This window comes from Mycteria americana, chromosome 3 (assembly GCF_035582795.1).
Source record: "Mycteria americana isolate JAX WOST 10 ecotype Jacksonville Zoo and Gardens chromosome 3, USCA_MyAme_1.0, whole genome shotgun sequence".
NCBI classification, from domain to species: Eukaryota; Metazoa; Chordata; class Aves; order Ciconiiformes; family Ciconiidae; genus Mycteria; species Mycteria americana.
In genome coordinates this window covers 93,270,219-93,292,773 of record NC_134367.1, presented here as the reverse complement: position 1 = coordinate 93,292,773, position 22,555 = coordinate 93,270,219, and the positions used below count along the sequence as shown (strand labels likewise).

Here is a 22,555-nt window from a genome sequence, read left to right as displayed (position 1 = left end):
AATAGCTTGTTTTCCTATTTGCAGTAGGTAAATTTGAAGTCTGTGAGGCATTCCTCTGGTTTTTAAGGATGTCTCCAATTTCTCCTCAAAAATTCACTTTGCTTCTTTGTCTGCATGTAAAATTTTGCTTTCCCTAGAACTACAAGCTTTGTTATAAGAAATATTTTTCAGAGTGATTTTTGAGAAAATGTAGTTGCTACACATGCCTTCTTTCTGATACTGTCCCAGTCCTGGATGTTGATTCATAGATTTTGGTACAGTGTATTACACATATATCCTAAGTCACTGAAGTTTGTGACTTACAGGTTTGTGTTATACACAGGCATAACAGTAAACCACATTTCACAGTACTTAAAATTTTTTTCCCCTAATGCATAAGGGATTTCTTTTAAACCTAAGCCGAATACTGTCATTCCAACAAGTCTAAACTATAAAAAGGACAGGTTACAAGGTGTTTGAAATTACATCCTTGGGGTTCAATTTAGAACCTTCTCCTCACATTCTTTTGATTTGCATGCTTCGTTATTGAAATGTCTGCTAGAGTTCTTTTTCTTTGCTCATTAATGACTTCAAAGAAATACATGCTTGAACTCCTAAATATATTAAACTAATTTAAATTATCTTAAAACACCCAGTGACTGCTCAGCAAACCAGAAAAAGCAGACTTCTGGAAATAACATACTATTTAGTTAGTGGACTGCACACACAATCATTTAAAAAATAAATACATCAAATTAAAGAATACCATCAATACATATACATATAATTTGAGTTTGTTAAAGTTGCTAACGCACCACAGTAACCTAGAAACATAAAAATAAATTCAAAAAAACTCCTAGAAGTACCTCATTTTTAAAAATTTTTACTTAAAAAAAAGGTTTTCATGGCATACCATTTATGCTCTTTATTTCCTGAGGGGAAAAAAATAAAAGAAAAAAAGCAAACATTTATGCACCTTCCACAATGAAACAATTCAGATATGCAATTCAAATCTACAAACTCATCAGTTTACGGTATCATTTTAACTAGCATCTGATATATCTAGGTTTGCTAACTTAATGAAAAACAAAAATCTAAGTACAGCATTTCCCTCTACAGGGATAAGTTCTATTATAGAATTTTTGAAAATTAAAACAATATTTCAATTCTTTTTAAACAAATTATACATAGAAATGAAAAACCATCCTTAATGTAGCTATATTTTGGGCTGTAAAGAAAAAAAAAGACAAAATTATTCTGTTACTGAAACAGGTATCTTAATTATAAACCAAATCAAAGTTTGTATTTTCAAATCAGATGATTGACAGTGACAACTTACTGCCAAAACCAACACAAAACTGACTGTTCACAACACTTGCACAGGCTAATACATGTCAAATCACAAAACAGATCAAACAACCTTATGCACATACTGAAACATATACACCTTGCAAACAAAAATCTACTGAGATAATTTGTCATGGTAGGAATATAAGCAAAATAACTCAGTACCATCTCAGGACCACTGATAAAAGCCTGTATTTTGAAAACATCCTATTCTGTGGTGCCAGCTGGTTTGTGAATTACACATCCTCAGCAGCCCAGCAGAACTTGTTCCACTGAACTTTTGGAAACTGGCATTCCTGCCAAACAGACCTTTTTGAGGCTTGTGTTTAGCCCCACATCCAAACAGCCTGTAGAAACTCTGCAGTCCTTGGTTCTACATGAAGCAAACCCACCTCTACCTTAGTAAAGCAACAAGGATTTCGGAAAGCTGTGGATATGACTGTGAAGCCGACAACATTACACATTTCCAGGTCACTTCACTACCTTGAATCATGATGATGCTGAGCACATTCTTCCTGTTTCCAGCACTTAAACGTTCCTGTAATTACCTGGAACGTTTTTGAGTTCGACACTTTTTTAGTCCTTTGGCAGGACTCACTGCTCAGTGCTATTTTTAGAAACTCCGGCAACAAGTACCATAGGTGCCTACCCTTACACACCATTTAATGATGAAAAGGCATAGCTGTTTGGAACCCCTGGGCTTAACACACTACTTTTGAACAAAGAGTGAGAGACGGAGCAGTCACTGCTCATCTCCAGTTCTTTAAACGCTACTTCGGGCTTAGCTCGTTCAAATGCTTCCGTCCTCTTTTGTCAGATCCAGGTTTATAGGTACACCTGATCCCATACAATGTGAGCAATGAGCAAACACTGTAAGCTCCACTATGCACACCCACAGACAACAGGTTTGAGTGATGAAGGCCTTGGTTCTGCCCTTTCAGCTGACTAGAGGATACAGAAGTCCTGCAATCTCTCCTTGGTAGTTGCTGGCCAGGCAGCCTGCCATCTTGAGATTCGTGCCTGTTCTTCTGCAGAAAATGGCTGAATCATCCACAGGTGCTTTCTAAATCTGCAGCCTGCCTTCCAGGGGAGAAATCTGCTGCCAATATTAAATTCACAACTGAACAAATCAAATTGCGGGGGATGGGGGGGAATGAGACAAAAGGTTGGAAAAGAAAAAAAAAAAAAAGCAGCCCCCACACAGGAGCCACAGCATGCCGATGTTATTGGGCCTAGGTCGGTCACAAGCAGAACGGACTGGCAGGCCTTTTATAATCCTTACAGCCTGGTGCTTCTTAGCTTATAAGGAGCTTTTTCTCATAAACAGACTTCTACATATATAGAGATAGAAACTGCTATAGTAGAGAGGCTTGTTTTCACAATTAAAACAATCTAGTTACACCAAAATAGTATCTCCTGTGCATACTTGTTCTTAAAGAGCAGCTTTATTCCGGTTCAGCTTAACTCTTGATGCAGCACAAATGCACTTAACACTTAGCCAAGAAATATCCCAAGTATCTTCCTTGACAGAACTGAAGACAAAAACCCACAAGCACCTGAAAAAATACCTGATTTCAGATGTACAGGGCACGCAGCAATTTCCTACTGAAATTAATCAGCTGGATGCTGAGAATATTTTTACTTTAAAAATACCTTTAAATTTTTTTGCATTCTCTGTTCTGTAGCTTACTGCATGAGCCGCTGTAGCTCTTAGCACTGTTCTGTACTGTATGAGGCTCTACAGTTTCACAGTTCCAAGTGCTTTATTATTAATTGTGAAATAATGCGTAACGATAAAGAACAATATTTTAAAACAACATACTGAAGGGTAAAATTTGAGCTGCACTTCCAGCCATAACTATTTTTCCTGCCTACTGATCACTTGAGTTCTTAACTGCAGCTCCTATGAATGCCAAAACTTTTTGTATAAAACTGACACACACAGAACGGCATGCAATCTGCAATCATTTCATTTTACTAAATTAAAAATCAATTTAGAAAACAATTACAATAAATTTAGTGCACAACACTTACAATTTACTTAAACTATACAGGATAGGGGGGTTTTGGTTTGGTTTGGTTTTTCCCCCTGATAACATAGGAGGGATGGGAGGAAGAGAAGCAGGAAGGAACAGAAAAGCCAAGAGCTGACACTTGAATTTTATAATATAGGTCCATTATTACTTCTTCAATTCTCTGTAACAAGTTTGAAAATTAACATGATATATTTTCAGAAGGCAATCACTGTAATTCATAGTTTAACTGAATCTGAAACTAATTATTTACCTGAGTTACGTAACCACAGTGAAAACCAGCTATGGCTCCCCACAGCATGTGTTTAAGGGTACAGCTGAAAAAGTAGTTCTGAAAGCTTGTGCTAAGCATGCTAAAAGTCTCTAAAAACAAGTCTTTTGTAGCAAGCACTATCATGTTAAGAAGCTAAAGATTTTAAGAACACATGCATACTGTTTTCTATATGGTTAGGAAATTTCTCAAACTATTTTCAATTACTATAACTGCGTTATACTCTGTGTACTGGGAGGATGTTGAATCAGAATAGCAACAACTTCCGGTATGAGTCACTGGTATTTTAGAACTTCATGAATATTGTCAAGAGATGCAAACTTCATAAAGCCACACCAAGTTCAATATGTCAAGCAACTTGACAACTATTATGCACAGAGCTTATAATCTACCCCCCTCAGCATCAAAAAGGAACTTTGACTTTGAACTGTAATTGTGGGAAGAGAAACATTTAACAAGCCTTCCCACAGAATTTTGTATCTACAACAGCACAGCCACCAAAGACTGAACAGAAAGAAATGTGTGGCAATCACCAGCTTTTATTGCCTCTTTTATTTCATTCTTTTAGGCTGGAGGAATCTCCCCCCCCCTTCCTCTTTAAAGAGAAAATAACAGACTCTTAAAGTGTTTTTTTTTTTAATGCCATGATCTAAGTAAAATGGCAATGTGTAACCTTTTGTGTTAGAGATGCATTGTCTACAGTGTAATCTAACAAACTGAAAGTTATGCCTACTAAACTCTGCACCTCGAAGCCCAGGTACACAACTCTCACAGCATTCAGGACATGTTTTGTAACATTTGCTGTGAAGAATCTTTCAGCTTAGAAGTCTAAGGCCGAAACTTGGCACACTTGGTCTTGTTTCAAGAAGGAAACTTTCTTTTGCCAGACTTGAAAAGGAGTGGACTTTAACATTTCCAGCTCAGAAGACAAAAAAAAAATTTTTATGATCACATAACTTAAAAAAAACGAACACAGAAAACCAAGCAAACAGCAGCTTTATGTTTTAAAACTCTAACATATCTTAATGAGGATGAATATTTTGCCCATTTAAAGAAAATTAATTGAAAATGTTGTGGAGTGCCCATGAAGCATGACATTTTCAAGAAGGGAGCACAGCCAATGAAAGCAAAGAATGCTCATTTTAAATTGAGAATCATCTGCTAGTTTCCATAGCTACTTTTTAAACAATTGTAAGCTCTATCATTTCCTAGAACAACCTTGTTTACTATGAATAACTTACAAATGGCTGTTCTCAGAAAAAGTTACACAAAAGCATTTACAAAAAAGTACAATAAGTAACAGTGGCTGCTGTTTTAAACTTTTTAAAAAGACAAATAGGTAGTGTTAAAATGCAGACAAACAGCAGATAATATTTACCTTTTTCATAATATTATTACTAGTAATACAGTGTAAGCCTTCGATATCTCAACTAGGATTCCAATCTTGCCACTTGCAAGACTTCAAAAATACACAGCAAGGCAGAAATTACAGTGCAAGGATCATATTAGGCCACATACACACTGCAAGAAGTAGGAATGAAAGAAGAGCAGCTCCTAGAGAAAGGAACAGATTTCCCAAAGTGAAAGAGAGGATGAGCAAAAAGAAAAAGAAAAAATATCAGTCACCAGGCCTCCCCCACGTCATTTTTATAAATAATTTGTTTCATTTTCAACAATGACAACACAAGTAAATATCAATTAAGTAGATAGCAGCTATAACATCTCATCCTACTATGAATAAACCATGCATCATGTAGAAAAAGCAGCTGCGGTTCATGTTACATGACAACACATGATAGCACAACAACATCCTGCTAGCAGCTCTGCCCTGTACAGAGCAACTTAAATGGTGTATAAATTAAAGGAACTCTAGGTCTCCGTCCGTACTTAGCAGGCCTTACTATATCTTGCCCTTGGATAAAGTTAAAGCACTCAGTACGTAAGCTATATAGTGTTTACACAGTTACCCTGTTTCACTTCATATTCCACCAGAGAATCCAGTAGGCTGAAGATTAACCCCCACATGACATCTCCAAAAGGAGCTTTGCCATAAAACATGCAAACATTTCAGGAAAAGCTGCATTCATAACAGTGAGCCCACGACTTTCCTCTCACTTGGTTGAAGGACTCCCCATGCAGGTGGAGTTAAGAGCACTAATAGCATAGCACTCAAGAAGAAATGGCAATGTCCCCCCAAAACAGTTCTCCAAAGATGTGTTAAGTGCCTGAAGGCAAAATGGCAGGAAGGCTATGAAAAAAAGTGCTTATGTCCTCTTCCTTTAAGACCTTGAGCAGCCAAAGCAGCCAGAAGTAAAACCTACTCTCCCCCCAAAAAATGGCATCCCAGCTATAGGAACAGGAAGCTAGGAGGCATGTGTATCTCCCTTCTCCAATGAGAACCTGAAAAAGGGGTGAAATGCCATCCCTCCAAAACAGACTAGCTGTTACAGAAAGGACTGACAGACTGACTACTCTGGGATGATCCCTAAATGATCTCTTTACCAGGAGCACTGCACACAGAATTAGCAGTTCCCCCTCTACTCTTTCAGTAATAGCAGAATTTGGCAATGAATGGGAGGAAAGGGGGGGGGGCAGAATAGCCTTCCAGGGTGCAACAGAAGGAAAATACTTCAGGATGCAAAATATACCCTGCAGTGAAAAGCCGCTGGAATAGTGAAAGGGGGGATGAGGGGGAGTTGGCTTCTTGTTAAGGATCTGCATGTGTGCAACAGCTGGAATTCCCAAACAGGCATTATATAATCACAGCAAAATCTGTTCAAAGCAGTAAGGAGGCACAGCTGGGACTGTGGCAACCAGCAGTTGTCCTTCACTTCAGAGCTTCAAGGTTCTAGTGCAGGAAGCAAGAGAGACACCAGAGCTTTTGCTCCAGTAAAAAAAAAAAATATATATATTTTGGCTTCACCATAATTATTAATTTGATAGTGGCATCAATTCTGCAACCATCCTTGTCCACCATGCAGAAACCAGAACAGAATCCATATCAAAGTAGTAATTAAGATCAGAGTATTCATGAGTTGTACAGGGTTTACATCTGGTTGCTACCTTTTCCAGAAGCATACACAGGCTATAAAATGTAAAATGGTCTAAGGAAAGAGCTCTCCCAGTGTAAAACCCATACAAATGCTCCCAAAAATTGTCATATTCTAAAAGTACTTTTGAAAGTACTTAAAGCTAAAGGGATTCTAGACTCAGATATTGCTGCCCAGAGGTGATCACTGAAGATGATTACCAAAGTATTAACTTTGCTTCAAGGTGATCTGGGAGTGTGGTTCAGAAAGTAGTTGAGAAGCATCCTGGGGGTGTGTGGAATCACAGTGATACTTTTTTTAAAAGTAAATGTATTAAGATTGTAAATTTTCTAACTCTGAAGCTGATGTAAAGACAGGAGTACTGCCTACAGCGTGTAAGTTTAGATCTTGGTTGACTGTTTCCTGTACCACAACTTTAATGAGACTAATTCTAAAGAACTTACATTCTTTGTGTTATAAAAATATTTTGGAAGCATGTATATTATATAGAGGCATTTACTTCTTCTGTGTTACCATGACCTTAGCTATTGAAAGGACAAGGGGCAATGGTTTTAAACTGAAAGAGGGACATAAGGAAGAAATTTTTATGATGAGGGTGGTGAGGCACTGGAACAGGTTGCTCAGAGAAGTTGTGGATGCCCCATCCCTGGAAGAGTTCAAGACCAGGTTGGATGGGGCTTTGAGCAACCTGATCTAGTGGAAGGTGTCCCTGCCCATGACAGGGGGGTTGGACTAGATGATCTGTAAAGGTCTCTTACAACCCAAGCCATTCTGTGATTCTGTGAAAGTGCCAAAAGACAGTGCATTTGTCTCATGCTCTAAACCTTGACACTCTTTGCTAACAGTATGCACAAACAAGGTGCCAGAGAGGTCAACAATTTCACTGCATGGCTCAGAAAATGGTATAAACATAGGGGACTTCAGAGTTGTCAGAAACTGGAACACAGAAAGCTCAATGGAAGACACAACTCCATTTAAAGCTTAATGGATCTAGGTTGATGGCACTTAGAAATATCATAGGAGAATTTTTAAATTAGAGACTGGGAAAGCAAGTATACAGCTCTGAACGATGCAGTCACAGTTCTAGTGAAGTCAGCATACTCAAGTAAATAAGAAAGCAAAAGTTGGTAACACTTAAAGAGGTAACACTGAGAAACAGAACAAACTGTATGCTTTATAAACAGTATGCTTTTTAATAGAGGAGGCAACCAAACCAGAAGTACCTGTGCTTCTACATGAAACATTACAAGTTCAAGAAATAGAATGGAAAAAGAATGACCAGCTTTATACAGGCTTATTAGGAAGGAATCATTCCTACCTTGGGAAATGAAAACTAATGGGAGAATTGGGAAAAATCCATGGAATATCCTGGATATGAAACAGACCAGCTGGTAGAGGAGTTATGCTACTTCTCAAAGAGTAGCCTCTCAAATTAGATCAGCAACTTAACCATATCAATCACTAACAGAGCATCTCTGTGAACTGTGATTTCCATGCAAAGTAGAGGAAACACAGTATTAGGACTATATATAGCTGCCTAAGATGGTGACAGCCACCATATCACTGAAGCTACAAAGACAGGAAACAATAGTAATATGAAACTTCAATTACCTCCAAACAACCTCCAAACAACAGCACAACAGTAAAACAAAATTTTTAGATGTGATTAACATCATCTTCATGGATCAGCTCATCAGGAACCCAGAAGAAAAGAATAAAATCTTTTTTTGGCCTAACCTGTGTACAGGGTCCAATTCAAATGTTACCACTGAAGAGATGCTGCAAGAGTGAGCAAAACAGAGTTAACATCCTTGAAAGGGGAACAAAAGTCAAAGACTCGCTACAGCAGATCACAGTTTCAAGTCAGGAGAATGAACATAAAACGGAAGCTAGTTGAAAAAGTTAATGAGCTAAAAAACTGTCCAAAAGTCTTTCAAACCAATTAAGCAATGTATTAAAGGAACACACAGAGAAGAAAAGGCCAGACAAGAAAGTCTCGATTAATTCTTCACATCTATGTTCATCATGAAGGAGCTCAGAAAGGTTCCTATGCCTTTCTCTATGAGAGGTTCTCAGGATCTGTTTCAAATTGAAGGACAGAGAAGGTGACAGAACAGACAGTCAGTCAGCCAACACCAGGAGGTCATTAGACCAGATAATTCTCACATTCAACTTCTAAAAGTTAAGAAAGATTTTACCTGTCTACTATGTAGTACTCTGGGCACAACAGAATCCGATAGAGAAGAATAGAGTAACTTTCATCCAAACAAAAAAAAAATTGGATGGGGTTTTGGGGTTTTACTTGCCTTACCATTGTAGAACATGGTTTTGATACAGTTTGTAACAATCCATGCACAGTGCCTGGAGAGATGAATCAAACACAGTGAGCTCTTGGAATCTTGACCGAGCTGTTTTCTCTCTCAGTGTAAGGAAGGTTGTCTGTGCTGGCTTCCTAACATAGCTGAGTCATGGCTGAGTGACAGGGGAGGAGGTGAAGGACTCTCCTACACACATTTGGTTGATCCTTCCATCACACTACAGTAGATTAATAGAAGAAATTGTACAACAGTAGAGCCAGGCAACAATTTCCCTGATATTACTCCAACACTGACCACCCTTTTCTTGCACCAAAGCTTTACTCAGGCAAGTGGTGTTACATAGCCATATAAAACCATAAGCCAACTGGCTGTTGCCATCACACAGATTAGCTTCCTCCTCCTGTCTGGAATAAGCTCTGGCTGGCTTGAGGTCCCAGTTGGCTCCCTATAATTTAAGTCTCTGTATCAAAAAAAGATTCTATTTCTGAGAATCCTTTTCCTGTCAAAGATACTAATGAAAACACTGAACATCCTCTAACGCCTGTTTGTGAGACCTTCACTTCACTAGATGATAGCTCAAGTGTGGATAAAATGAGATGTTCATGCAAAGGTAGGGTGCATCATCTCAGGAACGTCAATAATCCAAAATGTAGGACACTACAGATGAATCTTATGAATGTCTTGTGTGGCAGTGCAATGCTGATACTTTATATTTTCAAAATTCTTTCCAAGATATCTCTGCTTTTCTGGTGGATAGAAGTCAACGTACTGCTGAGAGTTCACTGCATATGCACAGTACTTGACATGGCCAGATGCTATCTAGCTCCAGTCCATCGAAAGGATTCTCTGCTGAACTCTTAACACAAGTAAACTGGATACTTGCAGCCCTAAAGATTTCAACCAAAACAGGTGTGTGAAAAATCACAAATGTTCACATCCAAAGGTCTTACAAACAAGTCGTAAAAACAGACTGGACTTCGTCCACCAAAACACCAAAGGCTTCCTTCAAGGCAGTTTCCCATAACAATATGCCCACTTCTCACAGATCCTGTTAGTTCACAATGGTATCAAATGACTAGCCTATTTTGTAATAAATTCATGTTTTTCTGCCTTTCACACCACACTTAAGTAATGCCATGGTCTTTAGGCCCGGGTCTGTTACAAACCAATTAACAGCAAGAATACTCAATCCAACAGAGATAACTACAAATTATCTGTTAGCCTACAGACTAGCACTGAAGTGTGCACCAACACCATTCAAAAAGGACACCAGGACTGAGACTGATTATTATCATCAAAAAGTCATCTCCATGTTCTCTGCCAAAACAAATGATCCCAGTCCTGGGGGAGACCAACCATTTCAACTAAACAGTGACTTCAGCTCCTGCAGCCCGATGACTACATTCCCCTAGAATGATGAATGGAGGTGTTCTTGAGGACTGACTCAGTGCCTGGCAGCACAAAGAGATGAGTAACTACCTTTGAACCAGTTTTGTTCTAGCACACATACATCAATAGCACGGCCAAAAACTACAGAAGTGAGAATAGCTGCAGTATCAGAATCTCAAAACATTGGTCTCAACTTACCAATACTTGATGCCAAAGATCCTTTATGTATGCCTAGTGCTGCTGCAGCAATTAATTTAACCATGCCCTCAACTGACAGCTCAGAATTGCATTACTAGTCCCAAAACACTTCTGACCTTCATTAGGAATAGTGTGAGGACACAAAGCCTCAGCAGTAAAAATGTAAACTCATATGCATCCCCTATTTACGTAAGGAGAACCCTGTGCAGAATGCCCTGCCATAGTAAGAAAAAAAAAGTTAATTACTGTTTTAGAATTTCTAGGATGACATAATTAAATAGCTATCTATATGAATATGTTTATGTTTGTTTGGGATCAAGAAGATCCAAGATAGCTGATCTTCCTCAGAACAATTATTATAAAGTATATGCAGGACAGAGCAAGAGAGAATGAGAGGAGTGTCATTCTTTTAATCCAGAAAAAACTTTTAAAAAATGCCAATAGCAAAGCAAGAAGAACTCTAACTCAGTCACTATGAGGAAACTCAATGAAGAATTAACTTGCCTAACAGGTAAAAATGTGTTCTGGAGAACAGCTGAGGATGTCTAAGCCAGACAACAGCTGAGAGGAACTGCACAGGAGGAGAGGTGCTGTGCCCCCTGTATCCTTGGTACAGATATACAGTTGACTGCTAATTCATTGGATGTCAGGTGATTGGCTCTAGGCAAGAAGTCTGAGCAGAGAAGGGGTATTAACAGTAACCCACAATAGAAAGTACCTCACAACAAGTACTCAAGCATTGCACTCTCTACACACTCTTAGTTTTACCTAGGCAATTTGCTGCTGCTTTATTATCTCCATGCCCAACCCTACACATCAGCAGAGCAGGCTGCGTTTGTGAGGACAGCTATACCAGACTAGCAATTCATGAGGGGAATGGGGGGGGAGGGTGGGAACAGACGGACCAGGACACAGGATGGGACAACATCAGGAGAAAGGCAAAACAAACATTCTGTTATTTTTTCCTTTTCAGTTATTAGTTACAGAGCTAGAAGTCTAAGTCCCATTTTGGGAAAATGCTGTGTTAAAAGAGGGTGTTGTGCACCCTCCCCCCCCCAAGCTGTACTGTGCTCCACAATAAAAGTTGAACAGGAGCATCCCAAATAATTTAGGATTGACTGTGACAAAACTCATTTGTTTTTAATTTGTATATTAGTAATCTGCCTACTGAAGCCATAAGAGAATACAAAAGAGCTCACATATATTGGTTTGTGTCCATCTGTCATCTGAAGAGGGGCTTCACTTCAGTATTCAATAGAAAGACAATTATACACAATGAACAAAATAGATGGTTCAAAAAAATGTGCTGCCAATAAATGACATATTCCAGTGAATTCAAACCACCCTTTTCAAAATCCTCACGTTCTGCAATATGAAAATAAACTCTAAGTAGAAGGAAAAGCAAAGCTTGCCACCTACTGCCCAATGACATAATAGTATGTACTAGTATTGTCTCTCTCCTTTTAACAGACTATTCTGCCTTTAAAACTCATCTCCCTGACACAGAATGTACAGAATTGCATCTTCAATTGTCTTTTTAATGAAACAGAAAACACAAAGCCAATGCATAGAATATCCAAAAGCAGTATTTTCCTTTAAACCAATTTTAAACTGCTTATAAAATCCCTGACAAGCCTGAAACATCATTCATCATAGCATCCAAACTGACAAGGAATTCCTTTTAATATCCTCCAGTGGTGCTATGGGCTTTAATGAAGTCTGTCCTCAGCTGCATGGTAAGTTTTCTGTATAGAGAGTACTTTAAATTAAAAAAAAATATTACAAAAGATAAAGCCTATCAGAAAATGTTTTTTTTTTTTCCTGTACACACATCTGGAGGAGATATTTTTAAAGCTGTAGACTGCATTAGTAACAAAACAGGGCTGTAATGAAGGCTGGTTTATTGCAAATACTTCCTTTGTCCTGGAAATGCCATGTCTCAACAGCAGAAACGATGCTTCTTTTTGTTTTCAAGCATGGCTAAATTCTCTTCAATAATTACAACGCTTCAGTGAGCTATTCAGAAAATAAATACCTCCAGACTAACACACCACACGTAAAGAGTCCTTTCTGAATAACAGTACATCCTTTGCTTAGTGTAGGAAGTTGCTGAACAAAGTAGTCATGATTCAATTGCCTACATAACTTCCGAGTACACTAGCAGACTTATCTTCACATGCAATGCTGTCTATGCTAGACACTTCAAATTAGCCAACAGTCCACCTGCTGGTCCTCCACCACCTCTCTCTAAGGCCCTGTGAGGTAATTCAGGGAAAATTTGCTGAAGAGGGAAATTGACAAGGATTTACTGCAGAGCCCCTCTAACAGACTGGTTACAAAGTGTCAATCAATATTTGAACAATAACATCAGGAGATCCGGCTTTCTCCAACTGCCTAGTGTTCTTCACCATTTATGCTCATGTCTTAAATCCAGTCATACAAAAAAAAAAATCTGTCTCACCAGATACTGATGAACAGTTAACACCCAAACTTCAACATAAGACATGAGTAATAAAATTCCTTGGTAGTGGTTAGATTAGCAACTGATTACACATTGTGTAAAACAATAGTTTTGGATTCCTGGGAGGAATTTATCAAAGTACAAGGATATATGTCATATGTAACCTTTATGGAGCTTGGGTAAAGTGGAAAGTGCTTCTCAGTAGGAAAAACTGCTTCTCAGTGAAGTATTCAGATTCTAGCACTGAAGAAGAAAATAAGTTTACTGGAGATAAAGTATATGTCTCTCAGGGCTCCTAAATCATGAGCAGAACAGGCTCTTCATAGATGAGGAATCAATGAGGCATTTGTAATTAATCAGACAGGCCCAATCCCGAAAATACGTCTGCCTTTGTCTAAGGCCAGCCCTCATCATTCTCTGAATGGAAGATTCTTGAAACATCTAGTTATCGGCTACGCTAGCAAAATGCCAAGATTAAGTAAATGCCCTGAATAGGGGTTCTTTGTGTCTTTGTTATCTATTTAATAAGGTTATTAAGAATGAATTCTCAATATAGACTGGAAGTGTTAAGACAATACCAAAAGTTATACTAATTCCCAGGACATACAAATCAGCTAATAGTTGCAGCTAATTTTATTTTTAAAGGGCTGAAGATCAAATATTAAGCAAGATTTCTGATACAAAGACCAAAAGCAGACACATCTACAAACATAGTAAGCCTTTTCTCCAAGTTCAATATACCTAAAACAGAGGAAAATGTCCCTGGTTCAGCGATCATTACAACACTAAACAAAACACATCGATTTTTCTAAAGACAGAATACTGTTAAATCATATTTCTATACCTGAAATCAGTAATAAACCCTATTCTCACTTTGTTTTTCTTCCTTTGGAAGTTAAAGGTACAGATGTATTTTCACAATACACATTAGTTTTCCAGATCAACCTACTGAGATCTATTCCCACAGCTCTAAAGAGGGGGGAATGAAAATGACATGAAAATTATTCCCATTAGCTTATTGATCATACATGCTCCAAGGGGAATGGCTACTTGCAATGTTGTTTTTATTTCAGCCACATCCTATATAATCACTACTGTTGCACAGTAGTTTGCTTAGAGGAACAAACTTTAACCTAAGTGGGTTACTTTTACCTGTTTGGGTAAAAAGTCTCAGTCAAGTATAAAATTGTTGCATAGTTGTTTTGGTATCACAAACATTTGCTCATAGAGCAACCTTTTTAAAAGTAAATGTTCTGAATGTCTAGAAAGACTTTCTGCCACATGACAACAGCATTACGTCAAACCAAATCTTAACAATACAAATACTCCTTCCTAAAACTGAAAACACTCTGTCATGCTATCCATGAAGAGCCGTGCTCGTTCAGTCCCCAGCAAGCCATTGGAAAGAAGTAAAGTTCTTCTGGTTGTTTTCCAACATCTCCTGAAATAATTCCTTGATGATAAATGGTAAAAGTTTCAATAGTAGTACAATTTAAAAAAAAAAAAAAAAAAAAACCTGGAAAAGCCACATTGGAAGAGAACATACCAGTTCGCAACACAGTAACAAATACCATTGAGAACTCCACATTAAAGCCATCACTACACATCTCCATGCAAACACTGAATGGCCAGACACACTTTTTTTTAAGCTAGAAAAAAAAAATTAAAAACACTATGGTTTGGAATGGTGGCTTGCAGTCCTCTTTTCAACTAAGCTGAAAGCATCAGTATAGTTTTAGAATTAATCTACTTTCCTGAAAAGCAGTTCCTCAAAAGCAGAGGCAATGATTTCTACACACATGGAGTATGCCTAAATTCTTATGTCTCTATTTCGCTGTTATTAACATACATTAGCATGAACATATTCCAGTACCACCCAAAGCAAATAACTTGATGACAAGTTAATTAAAAAGTTGAGTTCACCTTGTGGAGTGTGTTCAATTTGCTGGGATTGTGGGAGAGAAGGCTACACTGACATTCTCAAAAGGAATGTGCCTTACAGGACAACATGGGTAACTGACCTGCATAAATGCTTTTCAAGTTGATCAGGAAGAAGGCAATAACCTGAGGGATAGTTAGGACCTGACCATTTCCAAAACTGTACTAGAAAGTTCCCTTAAAGAAAAAATATCTTCTGCTCCCACAGCTGGTACATGTAGAAAATCAAGCCGTTGGAGCTCTACTATTGCCAACAAGTGAGTGAATGAGATGTGAACAGGACTCCCAGAGTTACTGGAGAGCTATCACAGGAATTCAGGACCACAAAGCACGTCTGTTATTGAGATCAGAATTCCTAACAGGTTCCAATAAGAAGCAGATTTTTGTTTCTGAGACACCACTTGTTTTCAATTACAGCCATCTACATCTTATGCTAACATTCTTCCGAGATGAGATCTTGTACCTGATAATATCCATCTTCAGCCCAGGGCTATGACAGACTTTGCTAGTGCTAAGTGCCCATGATCTAAATGCAGGATATTCCAGGAAATTAATCCCCCTCCAGGTTTCCTTCTGTTCAGCATCATATTCTTCAAAAATGATCTCTGGGAAGAAATAAATGAATTCCCTGTTTCCCTAAATATCACTGCCACTATGATCCTAAGAAAACATGTAAGAACACATCTCAATGACTGAAGTTGGAAAAGTTGAATGCATACACAAAACAAAAAAATTGACAGAGGATGGCAAAACAGAAGCGCTGTAGAGACAAGCCTCCTCTAGGAGCTCATTTTGGTGTTCTAGGTTGGGTTCTGCCCTGACTCTCACCAGCCCTTGACAGCTCTGCATAGCAGCATTGTCTAGATCAGCATACCAACTGCACTGACAATGGATGATTCCAGTCCTGCCACAGCCTTCCCTATGTTTCTAGGAGTGGGAAGAGAAAAAAAGCCATTCCAAAAATATCTGGGCAGCCTCACACAACATACAAGATCACAAGACATTCAAAGAGGAACTGAAGCAGGAACTAGCCCATTTGCTCTGCACCAATGGTAGAGACCTGACCTCAGAAGGATCTTTCAGCCCTGTAAATTGTCCTAAGTCTACATGAGAACTACTGCTAGCACTCCTTTCAACAGTTGTATTTAAACATCCACCTCTTCTGCTGCACTTCATATGACCGGTTTGGTTTGTGAAACAGCCCATTTCCTCTCCATCTCCTGCTCCTGTGTCTGGCTCCTCCCAAGGTTGTAGGCTGGCTTTCTCATGACTCCAAAGATGCAGTTTTCCATTTTCCCACTCTATTATTAAGCTGGCTGAAATAGATTTATCTTCCTGTGCTCTCAAAGACTAACAGTCCTACCTACCTGAAAAGGTCTCTTTACATCTAGGAGAAAACCCTTAGGTTGAGAAGGGTCACATGAACAACAAAGCCCACCTGAGTTAACACTGCTTACAGAAGCATGCAGAGGTACTTTGGATAGCAGATAACAGATGACTGTTTTTATTAGTCCAAATTTGCTTCCTCTACATCTGGGATGTTGTCTCATGCAAGCAAGAACAGAGATTTTGGTGAAGCATGACATGCTGTAGGTACCCTCTAGAAACACTTTGAGCATCATAGCCTAGCAACTATCATAGCAGCCTAGAAGAATACCAGTTTATCATCTTCTCTTTTCATACAAGAGAGGTATAACCCTTTATACCTGGACTCTGCTTTTCCAGGAATAATGGAAAAATAAGTCTTCTCTAGAGGCATCCACAAGCCTTCTAAGCACAGTTTCAAAGCGCTTGGAAGAAGACAGATTTTTTTTTTTCAGGCAAGAACAAACTGCATAAAAGGAACTGGAAGAGTTTAGGAGGAAAGAACCTGATAAAGAGGTTACCAGACAACACCAAAAGTCACTGGCAGCCTATTCTCAGATGCAGGTTTGGAGAGGGGTGGCAGGATGTACTTTGTTGTCAGGAGCATATAACTACTCAGGTGCAGACTTCTATAATCACACACGACCCTTCTGGGTTAATTTTTATAGTTTTGGGCATGGGAAAAAACAGTTTATTTCCCAATCCTGATTATCTTGCTCTGGAGGCTAGAAGCAAGTCAGATTGCACCCTGCTTACAGCTAACCAAAAGCAACACCTGTTACAGGACAGAAACACTTTTTGTCACTGACTTCAGCTGAAACTGGAAGGATGGTAGTTGCTGCAGACACCTAAAACTGCCCACATTCAACTTGATTCCCACCCTCCTGTGCACCTCCCTCCCCCCATATCAAACACAGCCCTGAAACAAGTTAAGGTCAGACACATTAATAAAAACAACATTATAATTAGAGAAATTTCAGACTCACTTGAAGTATTTAAACTAATGAAAATAATATCAAAGTCTGGCTAAGTCGCCAGTCACTGAAGAGGCAGAGAAAAAATTCTCCTACAAGAGGGGTGTCTCCTTGCTACCCATGACAGGCAGATACAATCCTGAACCTCAAATGCAAGCAAGCGCATTTGCTTGCATTTACATGCAAGCTTCCACTTACAAGTGGAAGTATCCACTGTAGGAAAACCATACACACTTATTTTAAAAGAGAAAATATAATGCAAATGGAATAAAGAAACCAGAACTCAACACAAGCACCAAATCTTACTCTCTTCAGTTATGTGAGGTGTTGAAATTCCACTCCAAACCATTCTAGGCTAAACTCAAAGAGTCACTAGTGTAAATTAAGAATAACTCCTCTGAAATTAGTACAGCATTGCTATTCTAAGGAAAATAAAGTTGACTGATATTAAAGGATATTCTGTGCAGGTGAGGAGATCTGGCTCACAAGTAACAGAAGTTTAAAAATCCACTGAAGTCTGACAGTTAAAATAAAAAACTCTTAAAAAAAAAAAATCTCTAAGTTTCCAAGTATGATTATTTGAAAACACTTGCAAGGAATAATGTTTTATAAATCTAACATACTGGACTTTTTTGAAAGCAAAGAAAACACTTACTGTGGTTGCATTTGCTGAGGTAACCCAACAGAAGGCTTCTGCTTGATGGTGAATGCCATCTGAGTCATAGGGCCAACCTTCGGCGGGACCTGCACCTTCTGAGAGAAGGTCTGCTGGGCAGCCTGCTGTGGTATGGGCCACGGGGGAACAACAGGGCTCCGGCCTCCAGTGGAAGATGTATCTTGCATGACTGTATCCTCACAGGAATTACCTTTTGTTCCTGGTTTACACACACAAAGCTGAGGTCGCAGGCACATCCCTCCATTTTGGCACGGTGGTGCACAGTTAGCTAAGAAAAGACATTTTAAAAAGTACCTGTGAAACAAAGCATGAAGGAAAATGCAAACCCTCCGCGCAATAAAAAAAGACATTAATTGCTAATGTTAATTGGAGTAGGAGAGCGCAACATTGCTAAGCTCCACAAGATAGTATATAAGTTGGTATAGCTTTTACTGCTTTCCTACGTAAGACATGCACAACATTTGAACAACTTCGAAAAGTAAAATGTTGGTGAGAAAAAAAAATAGGAAATACACAAGTTAAATCAAGAAATATAGCGCTATTTCAAATCTTCCTGTTAACTGCCTTTTATACTCTCATTCCCTCCATCCTCCCTCCCCACTCTTTAACAATCAAACTACATCCAATGAACCAGTATTATGCAGACTGTAGAATTTTACTACTGATCCAGGCTTGGACTCATTCTACTACTATTTAAAATCACAGATCCTCCATAGGTACCTAGAAGGAATCCTTACAGTCATGTAATAGATGACCAAAACGATGCAGAGAAGCATGAATTGATTCAACCCTTCCCCTCTAAAGCCCAAATGAAATTCCCTCCAATATCACCACTGTAATAACATAAAAAAGGAGATGTATAAACTGCTGCTACAAAGACATAGCTACACCTAGGGGTTGCATTCTTTGAAGAAACAGACAGGTGCTTGTGATTATCCTGAACTAGCTTCTATACATTCTTTGTACCACCAGTGAAAAGGGATGAGATTCTTCAAAAGACAATTCACTTTCAGATACCTGCCTTCAGAGAGGATTAATTACAGTTTGTGTTGCTCTATCCACTGACTATAGAGAGTCTGAATAGTCAGCCTAGACACAACACCCAGCTTGTAGACCTTGCCAACACAGGATCAATTCCATTCTGAATGAGCAAGAAACTTTGAGAAGCAGCAAATCCCACCAAAATAAAAAAAGCACAAAAGCAGTTGCTGATCATATGCATACATAACACTGCAAAGGTATGCCTCATTTGAGGATTTATTTTGGATGCTTAAACTTATAATGCTATTGTATTTAGAGAATGTTAAAATAACACAAAGATGGCAAAACAAATTAATTCTCTTATCCAGAGGATAAAATTTAACAGTACAATACAATTCTAATTAAAATAGTTATCAAAATAATTTCTTCAATAGACCTATTAGCAATGGCATACAATGAAGCATTTATAAGAAGAATCACTGCTGAGCTACTTTGCTCCTTCAAACTAAGCATACTTTTAAGATTGTTAAAGATCTTTTAACATAGACAGAATGATATGCCAGGTCATAAAGTCTACCATCTCAAACCATAACATGTGATTCTGCACCATATTCAGGTATATCCAATTGCACAATTATTTTATTTTTTAAGAAAGTCAGTCCACAGCCCTGGTCCAAATAAATTGGAGCACTTGGCACTTCAATCAAGTTTTAATACATATATTTATATATAAAAATAAGCACACAAGCATACATATGAAATAATTTATTAGGATGGGACTCTGTTAATTTAGAGGACTAATTTGTCAACTGATAATACCATCTGACACAGATGTATCATGTATATCACCTGTCCACGACACCAGAATTGCCCTACAACTTTAACTTGAGCTTTGCATGGGGTTCTTCTCACATATACTTTCCCCTTCCATATGTTGTTCAGCAACATATATCCTTTTCAATACTACTTAGCTGAGCTAGCTTAATTGCACATTATGCATCTTCCTGGCAACAAAAAAGTAATCATTTGCTTACTTATATTTGTTTATTTTTGACACTATATTTTGTCTTTAACTGCTGAAAGACTGAAGACCATTTTCACTGTAAACTTGAGAAGGGATTTACAATAAGGATATGTTGTAATATACAAGCCAACTCTTTCTTATGCATTGCTTTAAAGACCTCGATTTTGCTACGAACAGTAAAAATTTGCTTATATGCACATGACTGAAATTAATTATATCTTTGGAAAATCGATTAAGGAGCCTTAAATTCTAATTAAGTTTCATTGGCTTTTGAGAGACTCTAAGACCAGAACAGTGACCCCATCATTGTGGTCATCTGTAGAAAATGTGCAAACATCACCGTGAAACAGTTTGGGCACAGTTGGGAGTGCTTTAGAAAAATATCACAAAAATTTCTGTAAAAAAAAAACCAAAACAGGATTTTCAGAAGTCGGAGTTTTACAACATTAAAAAAAACATTCATACTGAACATGTATTTACAGGCATACATCTATATTAACCTCCAGGCTTCTCAACCAGTTATTCAAAAAACAAAAATCGAACACAGGAGTAAGCTAACAAGACCACCCCAAAAGTCAACATAATAAAATATCCACTCTGCTAGGACACTGATCACTGTGTATCTCCTAACTCTCAAAAGTGAAATCACAATTTCTACACACAAAAGATAACCCTGAGAAAACCTCAACTTTTTTTTCCTGTAGTTAAGAACCAAAGCTGTGCTTCAGAAGCCTAAGAAAACTTACATTTCCACTTATTAAAGTGAACCTAATAAGGTTGCAATGAATTTAAAACTATGCAGCTGAAAATAGAACCTGTTTTGAAAATACCTTATCTTTTTTACCCAAACTTGAAGATTCTTACTTCACTGACAGCAATGTAAACCCTGAAAGTTTCTCAGCTTTCCATATACATAAAGCATATGAGGCTCTGCAGGACAAACTGCATTACTCTAGCAGGCCTTATAACAAAACAAGCAACTATGTTATGAAACACCCAGTTTGTCTCAAATCATGTGAGCAGTGACAACAGGTTAAAAAAGTGATCTATTAGATCTTCATAGCAATGCACCCTTTGATTGAAGTTCTTCATTAATGTTGTGTAATAGATCACAAAATAGGATAAAAGATCACATTTTTAGGAAAGAATTAAAATGAACATTTTAATTGACATAATACAGCAGTTTAGTTTTAAAAATGTTCAAAACAGCTGCAGCATGCCAAATGTATGACCTAATTATTTCATTTGAAGACAACAATAATGGCACATCTAACTGAAAACACCATTATTTTCCATAAAGCTAAGCTTCCAAAAACTGGGACTTGGAAGTATTAAGTTTAAAACTGAAAAGCAGGCCAATATACTCCTGTTAAAGGCAATAGGCTTGGTCCTATTCAATTCAAGGAGGTCATGACTGGAAATTCAAAATGGATCTTGGCAAAGATGCAAATAATGAGACTAGGCTTAGTGGGTCAGATCAAAGATCCACTTAGTCCAGTCTCCTCTCTCCATTACCATGGTGGATGCTTAAGGACAGGTGTAAGGACAGGATGAGAAGCAGTAAAAGTTTGTACCACTACAGCCTTCAAGAACTAGAGGCTCAGCAATTTCCTGAGCAAGGGTGCTGTTTTTGTGTTTAATAACCCTCAACAGATTTTTCTGTCAGGAGTCCACTGATCTGCTTTTTGAACCTGTTAGTTTCAGCATCCAAAACCTGCTGTGCCAAGGAAGTTGGCCACATTGGAAGGCCAGGCATAGACAACATAACCAACCTCCCCCCACTTTCCAGAAGTGTAGTGAAGGAACACGGGGTTCTTTTAGGTTGGTTTTTGTGTTTTAAGACCATGCAATCTGTATCTACTAAAAATAAAGCCACAGTGCCACATTTGCTTTGGAAGTCCCTAAATCACAAAAAGCTGAAAGCATTTTCTGTGGCTGTATACCAACATGTTAATCCTTTTTATGCATCTTTCCCTAACCAACTACTGCTCACCACTGTTGCAGACAGAATACTGGGTTAGAGGGACGCTTATCAGGCCTGGTATTGTTGTATTTATGACATTCTTTCAGAAAAGGAAGTATAAAATAACAATATAACCATTAGGCTTAAACTCACCCCTTCCAACACATCTGTATATTGGTTTGGGACTGATCTATACACCTGCACTTTTCAGTCCATGTGTTCATGTTATTTTGGTTAAAGAGTATATAAATATTTGCAGGAGCAAGACCTAAAATAAAGGTGTATAACAGTTTTAAAATATGTAAATATTTTAAAACTTCTACATATACAGAATGTATTTCTGTTTTAACACATACTAAATTAAGCATAATTTACTATATTAAATCGGTAAGCATAAAATATAATATATTGAAGAAGTTTAGATAAAAATTGCTTTTTTGGATCTTTTGAAAGAATGAAAATACAGGTATAACTAACTCCACTTGTCATGAAAAAAAAATTCTATTAATTCAAGAATTATCAGGAATTTAAGATCATTAAGATCTGATTCCCATGCTAATCACTTTGATTTTACCTTGATTCACAATT

General features: G+C 38.0%; 1 protein-coding gene across 3 annotated transcripts in view; it reads right to left on the bottom strand.

Moving 5' to 3' along the window:
• The window catches only part of LTBP1 (latent transforming growth factor beta binding protein 1), a 203,788-nt gene that overhangs the window by 169,419 nt on the left and 11,814 nt on the right, over positions 1–22,555 (bottom strand). For all 3 annotated transcript variants that reach the window (XM_075496119.1, XM_075496120.1, XM_075496122.1), the window contains exon 3: positions 17,979–18,267. In XM_075496119.1, the coding sequence (XP_075352234.1) occupies positions 17,979–18,267 (289 nt within the window). The remainder of the gene's footprint in view (positions 1–17,978; positions 18,268–22,555) is intronic.